The following is a 19248-nucleotide window of genomic DNA, read 5'->3' on the forward strand; positions in this document are numbered from 1 at the left end:
TATCTCTTGCTTTTGTAAATCACTGTGCAAATCAAACATGACTAGAATATACCTTTTAATTAATTTCTAATAGCTGGGCATATGACAAACAACTGTGGATCCTATCCTCTTATTCCTGGACTCCAGAATAAATAGTAACTGTTTTGAATGGTGTTTGTTACTCACCAATCATTCATTTTTAGAATAATAAAGGAAACTTTACTAAAGTGCTTAAACCATTAGAAGTAAACTACGTTTTAGAATACTTGTTATGGCTAGTAAACTTTATTTTTTTTTTGATTACTTAAACTCAAGCCCGTATGGAGCATGTATGTATTGGATTAATCATAAATCACTGTATATCTTTGACCAAGATTAAGACCCTCATTTTCTTAGGATAACAATAGAGGAAAGACAGTCCAGGGTATAGCATTAGGAGCCCTCAGGTTAGTTTAACAATGCTATTTAACAGCCGAGCCTTTTAATGAGCACAAGGAAATCTATGTTAATCCTGCGAGCAGAGAAATGTCAGGAAGATGGAATTCACCCTGGAAATATTTATCCTTTTGAAGAATTAATTTTTAAGAGAAACAATTGGATAGTGTATGTTGGGTTTTTTTTTGTTGTTGTTGTTCTTTTTTTCGGAGCTGGGGACCGAACCCAGGGCCTTGCGCTTCCTAGGCAAGCGCTCTACCACTGAGCTAAATCCCCAACCACCCCCGTTGGTTTTTAAGTTACTCTTTGAATGCATTTATTGAGTGCCTGTCCTTGTGCCATGGTGTATGTAGGGAGGTGAAAGAACTTCTTTCTGCAATGTGGTCTTTTCTTCCAGCACGCAGGGTTCAAAGTCAGGACAGTAGTATTGGCAACAAGCACTTTTTGTGGCCGAGACATCTCTCACGCCTTAGCAACTTTTGTCTTATTTTTTCATTATTTATTTATTTATGTGTGTGTGTGTGTGTGTGTGTAAATATTTTTTGTAACATTTAGACAAGAAACTCTTTACACAGGAGGGCATTATTCAAGTGTTCATCCAGGTAGCAGTTCTCCTAAAGGGTTATTGTGGGAAAGATACACTGCTGTATACTAGAAATAAGAGTTATTTGTCCCAAATGTGAAACTATATCTTACGTAGATACCTACAGTGAAGAGTCATCGAGTGTGTTTGGAGTATTTGAGGTAGAAGGGAGGCTATTTCAGTAAAAAGCAAAAGGGATGTCCAGTCTGAAGGACAGCAAAGGGAGCACGTCTCATTCTTCGTTAGCCAGTTCTTTCAAAGGAAACCCACTACAGTCGTACATAGTCATCATCATTTTTGATTCTGATATGTCTATCTGCTGAATTGCGTTGTAATCCTAATATCAATACCTGAAGTATGTGCTTTTCTTTTTTCAGACAAATGCAGAAACACACCAGTAAAAGAGCTGCAGTATGGAATATATACATTCCTAGTTGGGTCAATATGGTGACTCTTCAGATCCTTCAGTCTCTGGTCTAAGTGAGTGTGCATCTCATAGACTGTTTAGCGTTATTTTGTTTTGTTTTATTAGTAACCTTTTCGGTACTCTTTTGGTGTTTAAAATGTGCCGCAAGCATGACACCGATACGCTATGAAGTGTTTCCAAAACTCAAAACAGCTGTGATACAGTGCACGTGTGATATAATGTACAGTTACGTATGACTTAAGCTACATCCAACCATGAGTTATAATGGTATTGATGGTGAGCTCAGTACTATGTCAGCAATGATGTAGACTGTGTTCCTTTAAACAGAAACACACATAAAGCAAGGCTGTGACTTGTTCAGATGAAAAGACTGTGATCAGAAATTTGCAAGATCCATGAGGACAGAAATATGAGTCAGGAATTGATGTATGGGCTTAAATGCGGTATCTGTTTTGTTAGTAACACTTCACAGTATATATATACTGATTATAAGTTTGAATGAATAAATATATTGTCAAAAATTTGTTTTACTCTGTCCATATAATCTCAATTTCTTGATGACTTTTTTTTGTGTGTAATTAACATTTTACAGTTAAACACCACATGCTCCTCCTGCCACTGTGCACTATCTGAAATGTGTCACTTAGCAACAGTGTTAATAATATGTTTGTGCAAAATGTGAGTCTTCAGTAGTTGCTCTGGTATTCACATGTGTGACAAGTGTGCCCTTGGGACAGTGGTGGGTTATTGATACATTTTTCTATTGCATGACTATTGGCACTTTTGAACATTCTGACTATGAGAGAGGGAGAGAGAAGCACTAGATTTTAAATTATCCTTCACTTTACTTTTCTCTGCATTCAAAAGACACTAGAGAAAACCTGAAACCAGTACAACAGCTTTCTCTTGGCTTTCAGCTTTGATTGTGCCTGCTATCTGAATCTTGGCCTTATCGCTGATAACATTACCTTGAATATTTGAAGTTCCTCCAGAATGACTTCCTCCATCCACTCTGTTTCTTGGTTGTAAATTGTGATTACTTTCAGCACGATTCCTGTGTCTGCGAAAAAGCAAATTCAGCAATAATCAACGTGGAAAGTGTAAGGACTCAGATGGCAAACAGAACTGAAAATATGATTGTGCAAAACACAGAATCACTGCCAGTTAAAAATCATGTGACTACTTAGACATCAATAACTTCAATTAGCAAGGAGCAATTTTTGCATACCTCACCAAAAGTTTAAGTAATACATAGTGTTTTTCAAATAATTAGGTTAATACAAAAACAAAATCATAGATTCAGAAATCAAACTCTCATATTTCAGAATTTTCTTTTGTTATGTATCAGGCAAGATGATACTCTCCTTAAGCCCCCTACGTGGGAAGAAAGTATGATATGCTTTTTTCCCAAGAGAGGCACACATTGTTTTCTTTTGGTGGTATTGAACACAGAGTGTACCATATACTAGGCAAATCTGCTACCAGTGGGCTGCATTCCAAAAGTTACCTATACTGTTTTTCAAATATCTGGTTTGGGGTAATAAAAGTTCAATGTATGTTAATAACAGAGGCCCTAGAAGATTTTTTTTTCAGCTCCTTATTTTCTCTGATATAATTCGTTCCTTTAGATGGTCTGCTCTAAATTTTTAGCTTGAGAGAAACTGTACACATCAATGAATCTAGAATACATACAGCCATATACCTTTGAAAGAATGGGCTAGCAAAATTTCTCAGTGTGGAAGCTGTTTGCCGTGTAATCCTCAGGATATGGGTTCAGCCTCAACACTCCTGTAACAAGGTGGTCAGAGCTGCACCCCTATAATCCTTGCACTAGGCATGCAAAGACAATAACACCTGGGGCTTTCTGTCCAGCAAAGTCTGCTCAATCAATAATCCATGACCATCTACTCACCTTCCACATCTGCCTGCTGTTTTATAAAACTGTATTTCTAGTTTAGTTTCATTTTATGTTTATTATTGCTGATATTTTCTTTGTCCCAAAAGATGCCTCAACATATAAAAGAGACACGTGCTCCACTATGTTCATCGCAGCCTTATTTATAATAGCCAGAAGCTGGAAAGAACCCAGATGCCCTTCAACAGAGGAATGGATACAGAAAATGTGGTACATCTACACAATGGAATATTACTCAGCTATCAAAAACAACGAGTTTATGAAATTCGTAGGCAAATGGTTGGAACTGGAAAATATCATCCTGAGTGAGCTAACCCAATCACAGAAAGACATACATGGTATGCACTCATTGATAAGTGGCTATTAGCCCAAATGCTTGAATTACCCTAGATCCCTAGAACAAACGAAACTCAAGACGGATGATCAAAATGTGAATGCTTCACTCCTTCTTTAAATGAGGAAAAAGAATACCCTTGGCAGGGAAGGGAGAGGCAAAGATTAAAACAGAGACTGAAGGAACACCCATTCAGAGCCTGCCCCACATGTGGCCCATACATATACAGCCACCCAATTAGACAAGATGGATGAAGCAAAGAAGTGCAGACCGACAGGAGCCGGATGTAGATCGCTCCTGAGAGACACAGCCAGAATACAGCAAATATAGAGGCGAATGCCAGCAGCAAACCACTGAACTGAGAATAGGTCCCCTATTGAAGGAATCAGAGAAAGAACTGGAAGATCTTGAAGGCGCTCGAGACCCCATATGTACAACAATGTCAAGCAACCAGAGCTTCCAGGGACTAAGTCACTACCTAAAGACTATACATGGACTGACCCTGGACTCTGACCCCATAGGTAGCAATGAATATCCTAGTAAGAGCACCAGTGGAAGGGGAAGCCCTGGGTCCTGCTAAGACTGAACCCACAGTGAACTAGTCTATGGGGGGAGGGCGGCAATGGGGGGAGGGTTGGGAGGGGAACACCCATAAGGAAGGGGAGGGGGGAGGGGGATGTTTGCCCGGAAACCGGGAAAGGGAATAACACTCGAAATGTATATAAGAAATACTCAAGTTAATAAAAAAAAAAATGCAAAAAAACAAAAAAAAAAAAAAAAAAGAGGAGGCATCAGCTGAAATCCATTGACGGCAGATGCTGGAGTTGGTGGCAGGATTTTCCCCCAGGTAGAATATGCTTCATGACACTGTCCACTAAAAAATAAGTGAAAATATACAGGCATCAGTGTGTTTTCATTTAAGTTATGGAATGGTAGTCATGAATGCTTCCCTCCTTCTTCAAAAGGGGAACAAGAATACCCTTGGGAGGGAATATGGAGGCAAACTGTAGTACAGAGGCAGAAGGAACACCCATTCAGAGCCTGCCCCATATTTGGCCCCTACATATACAGCCACCAAACTAGATAAGATGGATGAAGCAAAGAAGTGCAGGCTGACAGGAACCGGATGTAGATTTCTCCTGAGAGACACAGCCAGAATACACCAAATAAATAGACGAATGCCAGCAGCAAACCACTGAACTGAGAATAGGACCCCCATTGAAGGAATCAGAGAAAGGACTGGAAGAGCTTGAAGGGGCTCGAGACCCCATATGAACAACAATGCCAAGCAACCAGAGCTTCCAGGGACTAAGCCACTACCCAAAGACTATACATGGACTGACCCTGGACTCTGACCTCATAGGTAGCAATGAATAGCCTAGTAAGGGCACCAGTGGAACGGGAAGCCCTTGATCCTCCCAAGACTGAACTCCCAGTGAACGGGATTGTTGAGGGGAGGGCGGTAATGGGAGGAGGTTAACATGGGATGTTGGCCTGGAAACCGGGAAAGTAAATAAGAATTGAAATGTAAATAAGAAATACCCAATTTAATAAAGATGGAGGAAAAAAATGTAATAAAAAATAAATTTTACCCATACATATAACTTGTTATGGGTAAAAAATAATAGTCCAAAAAATATACTAGACTTTTAGAAGTATTAATCCATGAAATTTTGTGAGATGTCATACATAGAATTTGTCAACTCCTATATATGAGTTGATAAAACTATAATCAACCTTATAGCAATCACCTTTCTTTATCATTAACTAAAAGGGAATGAAAATGGTCACATTTTGAAAATTAAGCACACATAATACATTATGACATCAGATAAAAAGCAAAATATAAGTTGATTTATTCATCTGGAAGCAGTAACTTGGCAATAATGACAGCCTAATATTGTATTAGAACTCATGCCTGATAATTATTGGGGAGAAATCTACTATTTATTGGCTTTTCCAATTTACTTGTCTCTAATGGCTTAATTTGTTTTTGGAAGACTGGCCCAATGTGACAGTATCAATGAGTTAAATATGATGTAGAAGATATTTCCTGAATGTTCTAAATGAGCTTTGATTAATCAAATGAGAAAAATAGCTTTTGGTTTGCTGAATATATGCTCTGCTTTCTAAGGCATTTAAAACAAAACACTTAAAGTATTTTAATCACACTCCAGTCTTGCTTTTTAGAACTTTCTTCACCTATTTTTTTAATGATCAGAAATCAGTAGGTGTGGACTAGCAATCAGGTACTTTTAGGTTTCTTACAGAAGTCTGATTTTTATATAATATTGAACTGTCAGAGCATATTATTAACCTTATTGATGGTGATAAAATACAGCCTACACTGTGGGTCTATTAAATTTAGTTTAATAATTTTTGCTTAAACCTTTAATTTTTAAAAAGAAAAGGCAGGAACCTGGAGAAGCATGAACAGAGGGCCTTAGGATTACATCCTCTTCTGGGCCAAAGTCGTCTTTGACACCTCACAAAGCAGTGTTTTAAGGATGCTTCATCCTTAGTCATCAGGGAAATGCAAATCAAAGCAACCCTGAGATTCCACCTCACACCAGTCAGAATGGCTAAGATCAAAAACTCAGGTGACAGCAGATGTTGGCAAGGATGTGGAGAAAGAGGAACACTCCTCCATTATTGGTGAGATTTGCAGGCTGGTGTAACCACTCTGGAAATCAGTCTAGCGGTTCCTCAGAAATTTAGACATAGTGCTACCTGAGTACCCAGCTATACCACTCCTGGGAATATACCCAAAAAATGCTCCAACTTATAACAAGGACATATGCTCCACTATGTTCATAATAGTCTTATGTTCATAGCAGCCTTCTTTATAATAACCAGAAGCTGGAAAGAACCAAGATGTCCTTCAACAAAGGGATGGATCCAGAAAATCTGGTACATTTGCACAATGGAATACTGCTCAGCTATTAAAAACGATTCCATGAAATTCTTAGAAAAATGTATGGAACTAGAAAATACCATCCTTAGTGGGTAACCCAATCACAAAAGACCACACATGATTTCCACTCACTAAGTAGATATTAGCCCAAAAGCTCAGAATACCCAAGATACAATTTACAGACCACATGAAGTTCAAGAAGAAGACAAGATCCAAGTGTGAATGCTTCAGTCCTTCTTAGAAGTGGGAACAAAATACTCAAGGATACTCAAGGAAAGAAATACAGAGACAAAGTGTGGAGCAAAGTCTGAAGTAAAGGCCATCCAGAGACTGGCCCACCTGGGGATCCAGCCCACATACTGTCGCCAAACCCAGACACTATTGTAGATGCCATGAAGTACATGCTGACAGGAACTTGATATAGCTGTCTCCTGAGAGGTTCTGCTAGAGCATATCAAATACAGAGGCAGATTCTCACAGCCAATCATTGGACTGAGAACAGGGTCCCCAATGGAGGAGTTAGAGAAATGACTGAAGGGGTTTGGAACCCCATACGAACAATACCAATTAACCAGAGCTCCCAGGAACTAAATCACCATCCAAAGAGTACACATGGACAGACCCATGGTTCCAGCTGCATGGGTAACAGAGGATGGCCTTGTCAGGCATCAAGGGGAGGCCCTTGGTCCTGTGAAGGCTTGATGCCCCAGTATAGGGGAATGTCAAGGTGGGGAGGCAGAAAGGAGTGGTTGGGTGGGTCAGGGAGCACCCTCATAAAAGCAGGGGTAGGGGGTAGGGGTTTTCTGGAGGGGAAACTGGGAAAGGGGATAACATTTGAAATGTAAATAAAGAAAATATCCAATAATTTAAAAAAGAATGCTTTTTATGGTCGTTGCTGTGACCAGTGCAGAGCTTCACACAGGGAAGAGGAGTTTTAAGGTTAAGTCACCATGCACATTGTGTTCCTCAGAACAACTTGCAAGTTCCTTACCATAAATAAGACAACATGATGGCGTTAGTTGAAGTTACAAATTCATTTAGTCATCTCATCTTTATCAGTGTGCAAATGGGTCAGTGGGTCAACCGGACATGTGCAGATTGACACACATTATCTGAGTGCGAGTTGCAATGTGTCAATGCTTTCTTAGGACTTTACCTGTTCCAATAAATAAAACGTCATACTGGCCATCCTCCGCTTCCACTCGGTCCACTGCTAGTTGCCTCAGGTTATATTTTCCATCCGTTTTTACCAGTATTGGTTTTTTATGGACAGGTTTTATGGGCTGATACATTAGTGGATGCATCCTTGCGAATCGGATGGCGTCGTCAGGGTAGTCTTTGGTGGATCCGTACTTTCCTCCATTCACTTTGCTGGCACACTGAAATGAGCACGGGTTAATTTGTTCTTTTTCTCTTACACCTAAAGAGCAAATATGTGACCACTAGCAGGGAGCACCACACAAGCCAAATAACCTCACACAATGTACAGTGCGTTCCGTCATAATATGGTGGCTCAGCATCTTTTGTTGCTGAAATGGATTCAGCATTAACAGTTTCAAAAAGAAAATACCCACGTTACTTTTAAAATTCATCATTGAAAAGACACAGAGAACATTGAGTTCCACAGAATGGAAAATATATACAGTACAGGACAATTCGTGGATGGCAAATGGATGCAAAAATATGAACGAGCGAAATATTTTTTCATGGTTTTAAATTTTGTTTCTTATTTGAAGTCAAATTATAGGCTGAAGAATCCGTCATTCACTGTTGGTATAGTTTCGTGGTAGAGTGCTTGAATACATGGAGCCCTGGATTCAATATAATGTGGCACAAAAGGAAAAAGGGAAGAAAAAGTAAAGAGAATAGAAAAGCGAAACAGAAAAGGAAAGAAAAGAGAAAAGAGGGAAAGAATAAGAGAGGACCCACCATTCATCAAAACCACGACTTTTACTAATAAATGTTTAAAGCTTCTGGGGAGCTGAGGAATAGAGGGTCCCATGTCTAAAGGCAGCCTAGATACAAAGAGGGACTTTGCCTTTAAAACTAAATGAATGAATGAATAAAGTGACCATAATTGTACAAAATAGGGTTCTCATTATTGAAACCAATGGGGTCATGGTTTCTGCTTTCTGACATCATAATTCTAGCATTTTAGTTCAGAGCTATTTCAACTCCATCATCACTAGTTAAGAAGAGAGACTCTCTGTCTTGTCCTGATATAATCGGCGTGATTTTTGTATTATTTTATACAGATTTCAAACCGGCAAAAGGAACAACTAGTTACTTGCTCTTAAATGTTGCTAAGACATACAATCCAGACCATCATGAGGCGTACTCAGGCTGGTCTTTGCTCGCTAACAACTGCTTCTCACTTTCACATGTGTTCCTCCAGAATCAGCATGGCCCAAGAGTATCTTGGCTTTTTTTTTCTAATTTAATATATAAATGCAGTAGTTAAGTAACCAGGTTCCATAAAAGGGGGCATTTATAATTGTTTGTTTTTAAAAATCAGTCCATATGCCTGAATTTGACATGAATTGTGCACTTGCATGCACTTGCACAATACGTTAGTGGAAACATTTTGGTCTACCTTGGAAGAAGTTCAACAACCAATCAGTTCCTCCAACATTTTCTAAGGCCATGTGGTTTCAAGAAGCATTTTCAGCTAAGCCAGAGTACTGGGGTTCCCCGTTTAAGTTGCAATTTCAAGCAATAGAGCAAAATAAATATACTTTATGTCTTATTGGAAGTAATAACTTTAAGTCAGTGAGGGTGGTTATCATGATAAAGCTTTACACTTGTTAATGGAGGTGAGGTTTGCTGTCATTTGGAGATTTGTCCCTACAAAAACCGTTTCTCTGTGAGTTGGGGTAATCATGGAACCAGCATAGTCTCCCAATCTCTCCAGCTGCTTGCTAAAATGAAGATTTGGACCTGATTGACAAGCTAAATATTTGCACACTGTGACTCAGATAAAATACACAGCAGTGGAAACTTTTTCAGCCTAGTTGCCTATGTGATCAATGAGCTTAAATTTATATCACCGTCTTCATTATTGTGAGCTTTAGACATGTCCTAGTAGAAAGGACAGAAGTTGATATAAATAGTTAGGGCTTTGGTAGTATGACTGCAGAAGCAAAACATTGAAAATTCCTTTATTCTGCTAATGGAACAAAATAGCAAGTCTGTCCTGGGGAACAGAGAAGTGAACACAGATATTAAAGTATTAGAACCAAAAAAGAGTTTATTGTTTTAAAGTAACAAGTAATACTAATTATCCTCTCAAATCTCAAAGAAAACTACACTGTGCCCATTTTATTGAATATTTCCATGCTTATCAGCACGTGTACAACTGAAAATTCAGTTATTGGACTGGCATATCAGTGGGGTCTGCCAATGCTGCTAAGATGTAGCCATTTAGGTAGCTTGTAATGCTAGCTTATGTCCCTTGCATTAAATAATTAGCATAAAATTCAATGTGTCATTGTTAGCTCTTTACATTGGAACATTTTTATAGATATGAAATTCTTAAGCACTTAAGCTGCAAAGTAAGATAGAACAGGTGAAGCGAAGACTTCAAACATAAGAAAAGTATGTTCAATGATTACACTTACAGAACCAGGCCTTGGGTAGGGGACCTTTCCTTCATACAGTGACCAGTGATATTCAGGGCCTTCTTTATGTGCATATGGGCCATTAAAGGCTTCCCGGATACTTGACATGTGATACACACATACAGCATGGCCTCTAAAAATATTGCTGAAAAGTAAAAATTAAGAATTCATTTAGTCAAATATATCAATATACGTACATTAGCATAAAGTCTTTTGAGTAAAGAGCACTTATAGAATATTCTAGAAATCTTAGCTATTATAATATTTGAAGTAATAAGACTAAAAGACTTGTCATCCCTTCATTTTCCACTTACTAAATGAGTAAATGACATTTTAAAGATAAAATTGTGCAACTTCACTTTGTAATTGTTAAGTCCTATATGTTTTTAGTTTATTTGAATTATTTTCACTTGATTCTCTCTCTCTGTCTCTCTCTGTCTCTCTCTGTCTCTCTCTCTCTCTCTCTCTCTCACACACACACACACACACACACACACACACACACACTCTTCTTTAGGGACGGCATGAGCTACAGTGTGTATGTAGAGTCAGATATTTTCAAGAGTCAATTCTCTCCTTTAACTGTGTGAGCTCTAAAGATCAAACCACGTGTTGTTAGGCTTGGAAGCGAGTTCTGTTCCTGATAAGCCATCTTTCAGCCTCCCTCTTTATGTCCTTTTAAAATATTATTAGCAATTTGAATTTGTCATTAAAAGGAATTATTTCTAGTTACTACATCTTGAATGTAGATAGCGTTCCCTTAATCACTGTGCTGTTATTTTTTTTTCACTACAAATTCTTTTGTATGTTACTAGATTTCCTGGTAACCTTTGCCCTACTTTGCAGCCCGGGGTTTTGTAAATAGGTCGCTGAGTTGTTCAGTTATGGAAAAATTATATAAAACTCAGATACTTGATACACATATGTAGCAGAGATCAATGATTTTTAAAATGGAAAGAAGTTCTGCCTTCAAAGGACTAAGATCATCATTTAGTGCAAGTCATTAGAAGCATCTGAAATCACGTTTACTCAAAAGCGTATATGATATTACTAGAACAGAGGGCCGTCATTTGAAAGAAGTGCACCATTCTGAAGCCTCCATAGTATGTGAGTTAAAATAAATGATGTTTGTGAAGGAGCTTTAGTAAATGTAAACTCTGTGCAAATGTATTTCCTGCACCCTGGGCCAGCTGTAGAACAGCAGTCATGTTACTGTCTTAGGACATCAATTCACACATTTTATAACACACCTTGAAGCAATTGGAAATGCCTGTGATACTGGCAAAAACTAGACAGTCTCGGCTGAAGTGGCAATAAACCTTTGATCACCATTCTGCAAATATCAGGCTCCATGGCAGGTACAGCTGGGAGCTTTTTTCCACTCTCAGATTCATATATAAATTGAACAAAGTTGAAATCGTGGAAGGAAATCATGGCTTTGATTTCTCTGAATGATCCAATATGCTATCATTTTTGGAGATTTGCTTTTAAACTGATCATTTTAACCAATGGAAAATATACAGATTATCTCATAGAGTTTACCATTTAAGGAATTATCATGTGATGCGAAAATTATTTTCTGGAATAAGAAAAATGAAGTAAAAGAGACTGCCTGTGTATTGTGTTGACTACCAGTATATGTTAACTTTTTAAATTTACATCAAAGTATAGTTAATAGAACTGTTTTCCATATTAGGGTATGGAAGAAAAGGTCTTGTTACAATGAGATACTTTTTCAAAGAACTTTTCAATCTTTTTAATTCAAAGTGATCATTAAAAATCACCTGTGGAACATAAGGAAAAGCATAGAAAGACCACAAGTAAGCACCAGGTACAGGATCATATTGCAATTTGTGGTTAATTCTTTGGTAATTAAGTACTAAATAATATCACTCCCTTTCTACAGAAATACTGAGATATTTTCTTCTTTATTCTTAATGCTGCCATTTTCTTTTTGAAAGACATCCAGGGAAATACACACACACACACACACACACACACACACACACACACACACACACACACACACAATTCATTCTAGGAGTATTTATTTCATATATGAATATAAGTGATATATTACTTTACAGTACTCTTTCATAGATACATAAAATTCAAACAAACAAAAGAGAAAAATTACACATCTATAAGCTCTAAACTTAAGCACTGCATTTAGGACAGAAAGCAGATGACAAGGGTTTGTTCAGTATGCATCTACCTAGGATGAAGACAATCAGAACAAAGCTGTGACAACGTTCCTGACTAAGGACTCAGGATCACTTCTTGGACATGGGTAGCAAGTATTAGTGTTGCGGGGTATTTGATCCCAACGTGAACCTGAGATTGTGTTGTCCACTCGAAAAACCTACTTTTCAGCCCAAATGGGGAAGATAAAGTTACTTTGTACTTTGCACCCAAGTTTGGAAGCGATGTCTAATTGAGTGGCAGACAAAGAGACAAATCACAGAAAGATCTGCCAGAATAGGGTATGCCCAACTCCCATGAGAACAGAAAGAAAGACAGAAAATTAGAACAGATTGCCAAAGTTAATGTGAGGCCAAGGACAGTAATTCAGTGAGAAACTGAGAGAAGCCGGATCGAATCAGTCATCTTGGAGAAGAAGCAAGAACAGCGGGGTTTATCAGCCAACCAGAGATCAGAAAGAACTAGGAGTACGTGAGCTTATTTAACAGTAAGTCTTTTTTTTTAAAGATTTATTCATTTATTATATAAAGTACACTGTAGCTGTCTTCAGACACACCAGAAGAGGGCACTCTTCATTACAGATGGTTGTGAGCCACCATGTGGTTGCTGGGAATTGAACTCAGGACCTCTGGAAGAGCAGTCAGGTGCTCTTAACCACTGAGCCATCTCTCCAGCCCCCTTAACAGTGAGACTTAAAGGCTGAAACCATTCTAGGCCTAGTAAGACTGTGGGGAGGCTAGAAGCGTCCAGGACTAGGCTTGGGTTTGCAGATGGAGGCAGTAAGCCTCAGAGATGACGATTACATCAGGTGAATAAAAGTTATTTTACATATGAGAGCACTGATATAAACTGAAGTTGGAAGGGAGAGTCATTTCCAACAGTCACAGTGAATAAAAGACCCAGTGCTAAGAACTGCCAATATAAATGCTGAGATCTGTCAAGGTATTGTTTGCTATGGGAAAAATAAACATAGATTCAAAAAAAAAATACCCCTAAACTGAAGCTGAACATTTCCCGGAGCACTTTGAAGGCCTGAATGGATTAGAAATTTTCATCTGAGAAATAAATAAAAGGATTACGCTAGACTTGACAGCATAAGTAATATCTCATAACCTGACCAATCAGAAGCATCAAATGGTTGTCCATGAGTGATTCAAGGAACCAGAAGTGTAGTTGCAGAGGGATAACGGGATGCTACAAACAAAACGATAATGTCTAGACCGAGACTTTGGCTTTGAACCTGAATGACAGACAGCTACAGTCGAAGGGAACGCAGGAGAAACTGGACATTTACAGCATACAGAGGATGGGAATGACAATGGGGACACCAGTGTTTCTGAGTAATGTACACCACAAACGGACCTGTGGTGCGGCAAATCTTCTGTAGTGTTTTATTGACTGTAAAGTTCTCACCTGGTAGTATTAAATAGTCCAAATATCACTGGATTCTTGGGATCTCGGGTAGGCAGTAAAAACACATCCTCTGAAAGAGCGAAAAAGCATTCCATCATTTTGTACTTTTAACCTTCTGTGCATGCAAAGAAAATGTTTTTATGTAAAATAATACAGAGCTGTAGATTTTAAGACCCGATTGCCCATCTGACAGCTGTGACCAGGATAAAACAATGAATTATTTATTGCTCTGTTCTGGGTGATGTAAGCTGAGTGGCAGAGAAGGACCCAACAGTGCCCCTCTACAGAAGAGAGATGGGTCATTTTGTCTTGCAACCCTTCTGCCCTAGGAGGTGGGTGATCGGATCAAAATGAATAGATAGACATTTGTCTTTTTGGTATAGAGCTCAAATACCACAGGAGACATATTTTTCACCTATGCCTTAGAAAGTGATGGTTGTAGAGGGGCATGTGTGCAGAAAAGTGAAATGTAGATCCTCCAGTAATTGTTACCTAATTCGTCAAAGTGTGTGTCAATTCCATTCATCCCTGGTACTGAGCAAACCAGCCGTGCTTTGAGGAATGTGCTCCACTTATTCACCAGGATTCTCTGTCCTCCCATGTCATTCTGCGAAATCAAAATGGACAAATGAGGACCTAAAGGATATTTACCAGCCACATTTTAATATGGTGCAGTGAGCAGATGCTTTGGCTCTTTTCCTTTGTATAAGAAAATCGAGCAAAACTCTCAAAAAAAAAAAAAAACTCTCAAAAAGCAAATAGTTCCTTCTCACGTCCCCCTGGCATTGCCTTCTCAATGCAGTACTTTTTAAAGCAAAGATTGTTTTAACTTGAGTTTCACCCAGTACAAGTATGAGGGTGCTCCGGCCAGGAGAGGTCAACTGATCCCCAGGATTGGAGTCACGGGTGATCATTCACTGTTTGCTGTGGGTGCTGGGAAGTAAATTGAGCTCCTCTGCAAATGCAAGGCTTATTCTTAACTGCTAAGATATCTCTCAGTGTAGTACTTTCATTCAAGTACTCTCAATATATTGTCTAACTACCATACGTATCACTATGGTTGCCTTTTCCAGATGAAATACTGCCTTTATGGTGTAGTAACCCTGTCTCAAAAATTTGAATGGAACATTCCTTTTACTTCCCTTGGGAAGGAAGGCTTAAGAGACAAGTCAAGGTGACTGCTATTTGCAATCGCTACACTTTAGGATTTCATGGTTGTTCCCAGCTGCGTACGTGTGTATTTATATGTAATGTATGTTATTTTTATTAAATATCTTACTAAATGCCAAAGCAACTGCATTCTTCCAGTTTTGTGTTTGCTTTGCATTTTTACTCCAGATCTGAGCAACTGATTGGTTCATATCCAAGCATATACATCCCCAAAAGATGGTGATATTAATTTAAAAAATTGGTTAAATAGAATTTAAAAATACAGTAGAATTGGGCCAACATGGTGGCTCCCAAGGTTAAGGGATTCCCAACAAATCCAGGGGATCTGACTTCAATCCCCAATACCCACATGGGGGCAGGGGAGAATGGATCTTTTCTATCTATCCATGCACATGCTACGACATGCATGAACAGTAATACACACGGAGACATCTATGAACACAAGCAAATGAACAACTGCACATAATATTTTTAAAAATATAACAAGCTATTTTGGGGGGTATTAAGTGCTAATTTTGGGTCACTATGTAACATGGCTTTGAAAATGAGAAAACTCACCAGAGGTGAGCCTCTTTTACAGTGAAACTCTAATTCGCACTAAAGTTACTATGGCTATAACACAGGAACCTTGGTTTAGCAACTACCCGGTTAAGACGGTCTACAGAATATTACAAGATACTATATATTTCTAGTAGAAACTGACAAGAGAACGCAAAGCCTCATGGGTACAGAATGGCTGTGGATCTTTGAAGGGTTGAGAAATGGGAGACAAATACGATCAAAGCGTCCTGTAGGAAATTCTCCTGAGAACCAATGAAATGCCAAAACAGTGTTTTACAATGTAACAAATGCCTGGCTCTACACCCGGAGGTGAGTGATGTAAACTGCGGTAAGAAAGCATAATGGCACGGACTCGCCAGCCTCACCACGCACAGCCGCCCCACTCGGGTGTAGATCGTGTGGGCATTGTTCTCTGCCTCCAATGCCTTCTCAGTGAAGAAGAAGTACATTTTGTTGTCCTCTGGGTCTTCGTTATCAGGAATCATATATGAACCTACAAATTTTGGTTCTACAGAAAAAAAAACACATTAGAATGTAAAAATTATGCATGTAATGGTACAATGACAAAGTCACCCGGATAAATTACTTATCAACTGATTGTCAAAGTTTCACCCACGTGTGAAAAAAACCTTCTTGAAAGTTTTAGATGAAGTTTTAGTTATTGAAACCTAGATCATTACTCTCAGTTTATGTGCAAATCAAGAAACTTTTTAAAATGCAATTTAAATAGAAAATCTAAGAGTCGGGGTTTCAGTGAACGTCATAGCGTTCATTGCAAACAAAACATCTTGAGTGAAGAAAAGCAGGAAGCATTATGGAAACCATCCATGAATTTTGTCTCAATCTATATTAAATAAATGAACATGTTAAGCTCCACATTAAAAGTTAAAAGTATTTCATATTTATCTTTAATTTGAAGACCACTTATTAAAGTGAGGAATTTAAGCTTTTGCCTTTATAGTCTACAGAATCTGAGTAGGTGGCTTTGATTGATATGGTACTGAGTATTTAAATTTTATATATATTAAATTATATATATATACATATTTTCACTCCTAGATATACCAGTATGGGGACAAAATATAAAACTCATATATATGAACATGTATGTAATACTTATGTTTATATGTTTGTATATGTGCAAGTTTATATGTAAGATTGTGTGTGTGTGTGTGTGTGTGTGTGTGTGTGTGTGTGTGTGTTTCTGAATATCTGGTTAGGAGATGGTTTGGATGCTCCTAAAGTTTTATTTATCTCTAAAGTACAGCATGATCCTATTAAAGCAAGCAGGGGGCACAATCAATGCAGCAGCAATGCCAATTAATGAGACAGGCAGAGGCTATTAAATGAGTCTCTATTTTTCCTATAGCCAGCTTGTTCATTTAACTCTTAATATCCAAGCATTGCACTAAATAAATTTACTGCATAATTAAGGTATTTTATGCATAAAGTAATAAACATGTATTTTGGGCCGAGAACATATATGATAGCTAGAAAGGCTATTTTTAGTTTATATTTTATTATCAAAACGGCAGACTCAGCCATGGCCTGTAGACGTATTTTCCACTCTGATTCCTCACTTCTACCTTTCAGCAGCCGCTCATCGTCATGCTCGGTGCGGATATGGCCGAGCTTCCCCAGGCTGCGGAAGATCGCTGAGTCTCGGCCCCAGTAGTCACTGTAGAGCCCAGCAAACAGTTCATTACCTACAGAAGCGACCCAGAGGAAATCAAGTCAATGTCTGTCCTCCAATCTGAGGGTGAGGTAAAGACACTGTTATGTCAAACATACCAGTTTAACACACAGCCAATGTAAGGCCACCAACACTATTATCTAGGGCAGGAATAAATAAAGCAACCACAAAGTGATGCCCAGCCTCTTGGCTGTGAATCCCGGGCACCATTTTCTTTCTGAACCCAAGAAGCAGCAACACTCAGTGTTATTAGGAGAAAGGCACTGGGAGACACTGGTGATCCCAGCTGAGACCTATTTGGTGGTATTGCCTGGACCCATATTATTTTAGTATGCTTCTTTCAACCCCCATGCTAACTGTTCTAAGGTTATCACTGTATCGGGATTACATGTTGTTCCATTAATTCAAGTGCTTCTGACATCAAATCTGATGCCTTTGATATGACTTTACCACATTAAGTACAGCTTCTGTTGAAGTCGTATCTGCAATCATCCAACAGGTGAGTTTATAGCTGAGTCAGAAGAGAGTGGTAAAGAGCTCAAGACTTATCTATCTTTAGTCAGAGCAGCATGACTGACTGACCTTAGCTACAGCACGAGAAGAAGCCACAGATTAAAAAAAAAGTTTTAGGATTATTCAAATGTCTGTGAGATCTCAAGAAATCACAACATATTTTTTTAGAGAAAGAAATGAAGACATCAACAGTAGCTTAGGAGGAGAAAACAACATTCTTTCCTAAACAAATAGGAAACAAGAGGGCATGACTGAACCTTAGAAATGTTATCAGCTATGAGGCATGGGGACTTTGAATGTTCTTCCTTCTCCTAATCACAGATGACATAATCTGTGTGCATCAGTTAGCCCAGGAGGCCTATTCTGGGCATGCCTAGTCTCGCTGTCCTGATCTATCCCAGATGAATGTCTCTGGCAAAGAAGCAAATAGTCACAGCATATCTCTGGAAATAGAAACTTCATTTAGAATGGTTAAATTATTCCCTTGCTGTGTGCCCAGAACTCTAGCTGGCATTAAAAATATATACAGAAAAGATGATGCTTGAAAAATACGTTATTGGGTTCTTTTTTTTTTTCTTACACTTGTATACATTCCTAAGCATGTGTGTTGGCATGCACTAGACTGCAAATGTGTTTGCCAGTATGGAGAAGTCAGAGGTCAAATTTGGATGATACTCCTTGTGTATCTTAGTTTTTCTTTTCTTTTCTTTCATTTTTCTTTTTCACCACCACCACCACTACCACCACCACCACCACCACCACCACCACCACCACCACCAGCATCGTCCTCATCATCCTCGTCATCGTCACCATCATCATCATCATCTTTCATCACTACCTGAGACGAGTTCTCTCACTGGGATTTGGGTTCACTGACTACTGGTCTTCCTGTCTGTGCATCCACTGATTAAGAAAACATGCCAGGCTGGGCTGTTTAGATACTGAGACTCAAACACAGGTCCTCATACCTGTGGCAAAGCACTGCACTAATTCAGCTTCTCCTTAACCCCTAGTGATGCTCTTCAAATACTGAAACTGTGTTCCTAAGTGCAGATGTACACTTGTGATTTAAAGAACTTCAAAGTTTAAAAAAGTTCACCATAATCCTACTTCTAATTTAATATGTCACTTTTGCTATAAGTTTTGAAATACAAACAATGCTACTACTATTAAAAAATTTAATCAGTGGCTTGCGTGCTCAGCAGTTAAGAGCACTGATTGCTCTTCCAGAGGCCCTGAGTTCAATTGCTGGAAACCACAGGGTGGCTCACAACCATCTGTAATGGGATCTGATGCCCTCTTCTGGTGAGTCTGAGGAGAGCGACAGTGTACTCACATACATAAAATAAATAAATCTAAATTTTTTTAACCAAGTATATTTACTCAATTGTGAAAATTGGAGATACTGCCTACAAATTTAGTTTACGGGATTTGTTTCAGAGTTTGTGTTGTTGCTTTTGTCTAATGTAAAATGATTAAAACTTTTTTAAAA

At 38.6% G+C, this 19248-nt stretch overlaps 1 protein-coding gene across 3 annotated transcripts in view; it reads right to left on the reverse strand.

Moving 5' to 3' along the window:
• Sema3e (semaphorin 3E) overlaps positions 1-19248 on the reverse strand; it is a 257764-nt gene that overhangs the window by 23957 nt on the left and 214559 nt on the right. For all 3 annotated transcript variants that reach the window (XM_017592522.3, NM_001106579.1, XM_039107252.2), the window contains 7 exons: positions 17137-17256; positions 15916-16058; positions 14312-14426; positions 13820-13889; positions 10205-10349; positions 7744-7966; positions 2393-2484 (listed from right to left, as the gene is read on the reverse strand). In XM_017592522.3, the coding sequence (XP_017448011.1) occupies positions 2393-2484; positions 7744-7966; positions 10205-10349; positions 13820-13889; positions 14312-14426; positions 15916-16058; positions 17137-17256 (908 nt within the window). The remainder of the gene's footprint in view (positions 1-2392; positions 2485-7743; positions 7967-10204; positions 10350-13819; positions 13890-14311; positions 14427-15915; positions 16059-17136; positions 17257-19248) is intronic.

Source organism: Rattus norvegicus, chromosome 4, assembly GCF_036323735.1.
Source record: "Rattus norvegicus strain BN/NHsdMcwi chromosome 4, GRCr8, whole genome shotgun sequence".
NCBI lineage: Eukaryota > Metazoa > Chordata > Mammalia > Rodentia > Muridae > Rattus > Rattus norvegicus.